A 6,838-nucleotide genomic window follows, 5' to 3' on the forward strand; every position below is an offset into this window, starting at 1 on the left:
TTTCAGCTTTTATTTTTTAGTATGAAAAATATAATCCATAACCTTTAGTAAAGAAAAAGTAGAGATGAGTGAGCAAAGCAAAGAAAAAGAGTCACACATGGGGGTTACATAGCATTATAGAGGACCCAGGAACATGAGCAACAGTGCCCACTGACCTGGACACACCTAGGGAAGACATAGGGATATGCACAGCAGCAGAGGAATGTCATAGAGGTACACATAAAAGAGGTGGTAGGAATCATTTTTGAATACAGGTTAGACCTATTCTTGGCTACCTTTCAGGAATAATCATTACCTACTTCTAGTGTGCATGCTTTCGGAGTTTTCTTTGTGCACAAATGCATTATACGAACACTGACGTTTTTATAAAAGCGGGCTGATATTGTATATGCGGTTCTGCAAACTGTTTGCTCTTTTAGTTATTTATTTTACAATGTGTCACGAACATTTTTTCCATGCACATGGGTGAAAATCCTCTACTAAAATATAGAGCGCTGTAGTTGGGTCAAAAGGCTGCTGGTAACAAGATTGACATCTAAAGCGAAATATCAGCTTAAGGTTAAAGCACAGGGCCTGGCAAATACCTACTAGGGAAAGCAGGGCCGGCAATATTCTCATCAGAGAAGTCAGAATGGAAGGCCAAAGACGTTAAAGGTATGAGATATCGTGTAAGCCCCTCTGGCCCCTACCTCCACCCCTCATTCCCCTGACACCTCGTTGGCCCCTTGGGGCGAACAGATCCTGTACATCTCTTTGCATCCAATGAAAACCACCCATTTTCTGTTTCTTCCTTAGCTCCTCCTGAGCCCTTGACACATCTCCACATTCTCTCATCATCTCCTCACTGCTCAGATGCCTTCCCCGTAAGTCCTCCTGAGAGTTCTTGGGGGAATCGTCGGTCCCCCTGTCCGTTTTTCTTTTTGCTTTCCGGGGTACATAATCTTCAGCTGGGCGCTTTTCCGCGGCCGGCGGCTGGCTCTCTGGCTTTGCCTGGGAGGCTGGCTTGCCCTCGCCTTGTGCCTTGCCCTCACCTTCGGACTTGCCCTGCTTTTCCTGGCTTCCCTCATCATCCAGTTGTCCCTCATCACCTGGCTCTCCCTCATCCTCTCGCTTTCCCTCGCATTCTGTCTTCCCCTCCACGTCCGGCTTTTCTTCCTCGTCTGACTTTCCTTCACCATCAGGCTCTACTTCATTTTTTGGCTTTCCCTCGTTTTCCAGGTTTCCTTCATTCTTATTGTAGGGTTTTTCCATGTCAAGATTTCTCCTTTTCCTGTCCTGGGGGATGGGAGTGGAGGGAAGAGGAGACAAAGAAGAGACATGGGAGACTGAGGGTGTGGGGTGGAACGCAGGTCTCGATAATACTTGCATCTCACCCGTGGTGAGGGTTCCACTAAGCTGGCTGGGCCTCCAAGAGGGTCTTCTGCCCACCATGTAGCCCGCCACTCCTCCCACACACGTGAGCCAGCCATTGCCTGGCAGGCCCTGCCACCTTCTCTGCACTGGTTCAGCCTGGTAAGGTGCATGTTCATGTGGGTGGGGGGATGGGCAGGGGCCCCAACTCAGCCATAGCAGGGCCCTCCACACTCTCACCCTTGTGGGTCCCTGTCCATGCAGCACCCCCCCTCCCCGTCCCCCGCTTTTACGGACCTGCTGGGATTCTGGACAGGTTGCTCCTCCTTTTCAGTCCTTGCAGAGTGCTGGGAACAACAGACGCACAGACCTGCAGACAGACAAGAGACAGGGGTAGGGGCTGCGTGCTCAGCGGGCTCACAGGGACTTGGCTCCCTTCCCTGAGTCCAGGCCCTGCTAGCCCAACATTTTCCTCCCCACCTCTCCCGCACCCCAGCCTCCATTTCTTTCCAGGCCTCGGGCACCAAACCAGCATGCTTTCCAAACTGCGTTTGTCTCTGTGTCCCCTTCTCCCAGAGGCAACCTGTCCCAGCGCCACACTGCTTTTGCGGCGGTCAGATGTGTCCACGGGAGCAGACTGTGAGAGGGGGTTATTTCCAGAATATCTACGTTTCACTGTCGCACTGAGGGGTCGCTCCCCCCATCCCCATTTCCAGCACTAAAATGGATGGGTGGCTCAGTGCAGGGGGTCCTCCAGAAGGCGGGCCAGGCTCCCGCGCCCCCGCCCCCGCCCCCTCCCGCTCCGCATCACCCTACTCACCCATCTCCCGGATCCCTTCTCCACCTCCTCCCCACTACTACTGCCAGCCACCCCCACCATTTCCCTGGGTCCGCAGGCAGCGCCCACCTTCACACTGACCTGCCGGGACCCCGGACAGGCCTGTGCCTCCTCCAGCTCGCTGAAGCCGGCTCGCGGCTCCTCCGCCGCCAGGGCAGCTCAGACAGTTGGTTCTGCGCGGGCGCTGGGACTGGACCGCAGGGCGGGCGCAGGGGCTGGTGCCCACGTAGGCGCCTGGTCACTCACGTGAGCGCTGCGTCATCGGAGCTCGGCCACCACCACCCCCTTCCCATCCACCTCACCATCCATCCCTTAGGGACCAGGAGGCCGCTGAAGGTGAGAGAGGGTGTGTGTAACAAAGGAATGGGTGGGGAGGACGTCAGGAAGAAGAGGAGGAGGGGGTGGCCTTCTGAACCCAAGTGCTTTACCTGGCGCATTTCACAGCATCTTCGCAGGGCATCTCTTCTCTCTCTGATGCCCATTATCGACAGGTGTGACAGCTGATCAGAGAGGGTAGCCGACTTTGCCAGGAGCGCTCAGCCCCAGAATTCCAGAGCCCGCTTTCACGACAATCTCTGTCTGACTCCAGAGGCTGGGGTGGTGGTGCCTGCCAGGAAGCTGAGCTGCCACCTTGAGTGGTGCTGTTCCTGGGGTTCTGTCCTAAGCCTCCTCTCTCCTCAGTCCTCAAATTCTCTCTCCCTGTTTTATCTCATTCATTTCCTGTAAACACCGATGACTCCCAGATGTATATCTCCAGGCTATTCCCTTCTCTGTGTCTCATATCAGCTTTGCGAACTGTCTATTGGACATCACTGCCTGAGGGACCCTGAGAGACACGGTACCCCAAGGCCCTGTACCACAAATTGATTTCAAAAGCCCCTGCCTTCCAAATTGATTTCACCAACTTCCTTCTTGTCATGTCCGTTGGTCTCTCCCCACGCTTGAAAGTTACCTTCCAACAGTTGACCAGTTTTTACAGAAAGAGAATGTCAGGCAGGTAGAAAAGAAAGCATTAAAACATTTTTAATATGAATTTCAGATCCACAAATTCATCATAGTCCTTGGTTCACAACATGCTCTTGTCACTTACTACTGGTCCCTCCCTTCCTTTCCCCTCTTCTCTCCTCCCCTACTGTTTATTTCCTTTCATTGTTTTTCTTTTTCACATTTGTGAAACCACCACTGAACCCAAAGAGCTAGAAAATTGCTAATATTCTTGTCACTATAGTATAGTATCATATATTTGGCAGATGATTTAAAATATTTTCTAGTTATTCTAATACATGGATTTCTTCATGGATAGTTTCTAATTATGTCTTTCCTGTGTATGGGCTATGCTTTCTTATTTCCTTACATGCTTCACAAAGTTTTGTTGAAATCTGTATATTTTGATTATAGTGTATTGACTCTGGAAATTAGATTCTCCCTCTTCGTTGGGTTTTGTTGTTGCTCTCTCATGGGTTATTGTTTACTTGTTTAGTGATTTTTTAAAACCATTTTAGCAAGTTATGTATTCTTTGTCATGTGTGGCCATAAAGCGTGTTTTATTAGTTTATTAGTCAACTGGTGTTTGGATGCTGTTACTTTAAATACCTAAAGCCAACAAAAGAAAACCAATGAGTAAAAAACATATTTTCCCAGTCTTTGCAGATGAGCTCTGAGTTGCAGTACTTTTTTAATGCCTTACACTTTTCTTATGCAGAGCCTGAAACTCAGGCTAAGGTGCATGCTTGCATTTTCTGTGGTCTTTTCTGAATATGTGTCCCCCCCTCAGCATACTCATGGCCTTCATAATTTTCCAGTATATATAAAAGGTTTTTTTTAATGCTTGTTCTTCCACATACCTTGTTTCCCAAACTCTTCCTTCTCAGACTTCTCAGGCTGTTCATTGCTTGTTCTGAGTGTTGTCCTTTGCTGCAGACTTCTGTGGCCAATATCTGTGATTTTAAATGCTACTGGCAAAAGCCAACTGGAGAGCCAATGCAGCCCAAGCCCTGGGAGTGCTCCCAGTCCGGTGTAATAAAAAAAGCCTTAGTGATGAAAGTGCTGCCAGGCAGGCTGAGTGCCATACCACATTTCTGCGAGAATACCGTACAAATTCCTACCACTGGTGCTAGCTATCTAAACCAGGATAGTGGGCTGTCATCAACAAATCACTGCCAATCTGAGGCATAAAGAATGATAGATAGGCAATTGAAAATGTCTTTCTTATCACAAAGTAGCAGCTTTTATTCTTCGCCGAATTTCCTTCTCATTGTTATAACGTTTTGACTAGATTCCAGAGTTCGGAGAAAGTTGATGGTAACAGTTTTGCCAGCTCACTAATTGCACATTATGGAGTCCCAGAGTTTCATACTCTGCCATTTTTTATGATGTTACTTGTGTTTCTATTTCTTTTTAAGTCAGCTGGGTAGGTTGTGTCTTTTTTAGAATTTGTACTGTTCATCTACTTTGTCTCATTTGTTGTCATGCAGTTGTTAATAGTATTATCTTATAATCTTTTTTATATCTGTAAAGTTATTAATGATGACCCCTTTTTTATTTCTGATTTTAATAGTTTAAGTTTTCATCTTTTTTTCTTGGTCAGTGTAGCTAAATTTTTTTCAGGTTGTTTTTATACATATTTTCAAATAACCAACTTTTAGTTTCATTGACATTCTATTCTGTATTTCAATTATTTCCACTCTAATAGTTACTATTTCCTACCTTTTGATTTCTTTAAGTTGCTCTTCTTTCTCTATTTCTCTAGCTTTTTAAGATGAAACTTTACTGATATGGGATTTTTATCTTTTCAGAGTAAACATTTGCAGTTACACATGTCTATCTAAACGCTGCTTAACTATATCCCATAACTTTTAATGTGTTACTTTTTTAAAAAAAGGTATTTTCTAATTTCTCTCATGATTTCTTCAGGTTGAGTGGAAGCGTATTGTTTAGTTTCCACATATTTGCAGGATTTTCATATTTCCTTATGTTGTTGATTATGAATTTAACTCCATTATGATCAGGGAATATTATTTTTATAATTTCAATACTTTTAAGTGTATATAGGATTTTATTATGTAGTCTTTCCGGGAGAATGTTTCATGGGTGCTTGACAAGAATGTGTAGGCTTATGTTGTTTGGAGTGTTGTTTTCATGTCTGTTATTCTAGTTGGTTTTGTAGTTTTGTTTAAGTCTTCTACCTTGCCGATATTCTTATTTGTTCCGTTAATTTCGAATGTGTGGTTTTGAAGTCTCCAATTACTATTGTTAGATTGTCTTTATTTTATTCTATTTTTTTCCTACTGTTCTGTAAGTTTTTGCTTTGTGTATTTTGGAAATCTGTTTTACGTTCATATATGTTTATAATTTGTATATAGGCCTGATGGATTCGACTGGTTGTTATATAACATCTTTTTTTATTCTGCAATAACCTTTTTTTGTCTTAACGTCTTTTTTGTCGACTCTTTTGGTTATTCTTTGCATAGTATATATTTTCCATTGTTTCACATTAATTTTATTTGCTTATTTAAATATATTTTCTTGTAGATAGTATATAGTTGGATCATGCCATTTTTATCTACTCTGCTACTTTCTTCCTTTTGAATGAAGTGGTTAATCAACTTATATTTAATGCAATAATGAATAAGGTAATATTTACATCTGCCGTTTTGCTGTTTTCAATTTGTTCTGTATTTTCGTTCCTCTGTTTCTCCACTATTAAATTACTTTTAAAAGGATATTTTCAGTGTACCATTTTAATTATCCTTTTTCTTTACAAAGTTTTTAAATTATTTTCTTAGTGTAGTTGATCTAAGGGTTAAAATTAGTATCTTAATTTAAAACAAGTGAATTTGTATCGATTCTAACTTAATTTTAATGGGATATAAAACTTTGCTGTAATAAATCTTCATTTTCTCTTTCCTCCTTTGTGCTCTAGGAGGAGAAACAGGATGTCATAGAAATTACATCTTAGCCATTACGTCTGTAGTGAATATAAGCCCACAACAAACACTCTTTTGTTATTATTGTTTTATGAAGTTTTCTTCCTAATCAAATAAGAGAAAAAAAGCTACAGGCAAATATATATTTATAACTGTTTGTATTAATTTCCTATTGTTGCTGTAACAATTACCACAAACTTAGAGGCTTAAAATAGAAAAAACTTATTCTCTTACAATGCTAGAAGTAAGAAATTAAAATACCTCAATGGAGTATTAACCAGAGTCAGCAGATATCCACTTCCTTGCTTTTTTTTCAACTTCTAGAGCTGAATTTCTTGCATTCTTTTGCTTATGTCCCCCTCATTCAACTTAAAAGCCAGGAGCATGGTATCTTCAAATGTCCCTCTGCATCCATCATCACATTCCTTTCTTTCTCCTTTGTGTCAAATTTCACTGCATCTCCTTATAAGAACACTTGTGATTCCATTTAGGGCCCATCTAGATAATTTAGGATAATTAAGACACTTAATAACGTCTCAAGATATGTAATTACATTTTCAAAGTCTATTTTTGGCATAAAAGGTGATATTCATACGTACCAGGAGTTTGGACATGCATAACTTTTGGAAACCCACTATTCTGCCTACCACACTGTCATATATACATACATATATATATATATATATATATATATATATATATATATATATATATTTTAAGTTCT

The 6,838-nt window shown here is 42.4% G+C and overlaps 1 protein-coding gene across 10 annotated transcripts; it reads right to left on the reverse strand.

Annotated features, from left to right (window-relative positions):
• Positions 1-389: 389 nt before the first annotated feature.
• TCEAL6 (transcription elongation factor A like 6) lies at positions 390-2,422 on the reverse strand. 10 transcript variants are annotated; one of them, XM_032257860.1, is made up of 4 exons: positions 2,222-2,422; positions 1,934-2,068; positions 1,648-1,720; positions 390-1,270 (listed from the first exon to the last, which is right to left on the reverse strand). In XM_032257860.1, the coding sequence occupies exon 4, from the start codon at positions 1,249-1,251 to the stop codon at positions 649-651; it is 603 nt and encodes a 200-aa protein (XP_032113751.1). In that variant the 5' UTR covers positions 1,252-1,270; positions 1,648-1,720; positions 1,934-2,068; positions 2,222-2,422; the 3' UTR covers positions 390-648. The 10 variants fall into 10 exon arrangements, with proteins under 10 accessions (XP_032113751.1, XP_032113749.1, XP_032113746.1 ...); XM_032257858.1 differs by having other exon boundaries at positions 390-1,275; positions 2,270-2,420; XM_032257855.1 differs by having other exon boundaries at positions 390-1,275; positions 2,258-2,420.
• Positions 2,423-6,838: the final 4,416 nt, after the last annotated feature.

Source organism: Sapajus apella, unplaced genomic scaffold (assembly GCF_009761245.1).
Source record: "Sapajus apella isolate SASKATOON/1434 unplaced genomic scaffold, GSC_monkey_1.0 scaffold98, whole genome shotgun sequence".
Taxonomy (NCBI): Eukaryota; Metazoa; Chordata; class Mammalia; order Primates; family Cebidae; genus Sapajus; species Sapajus apella.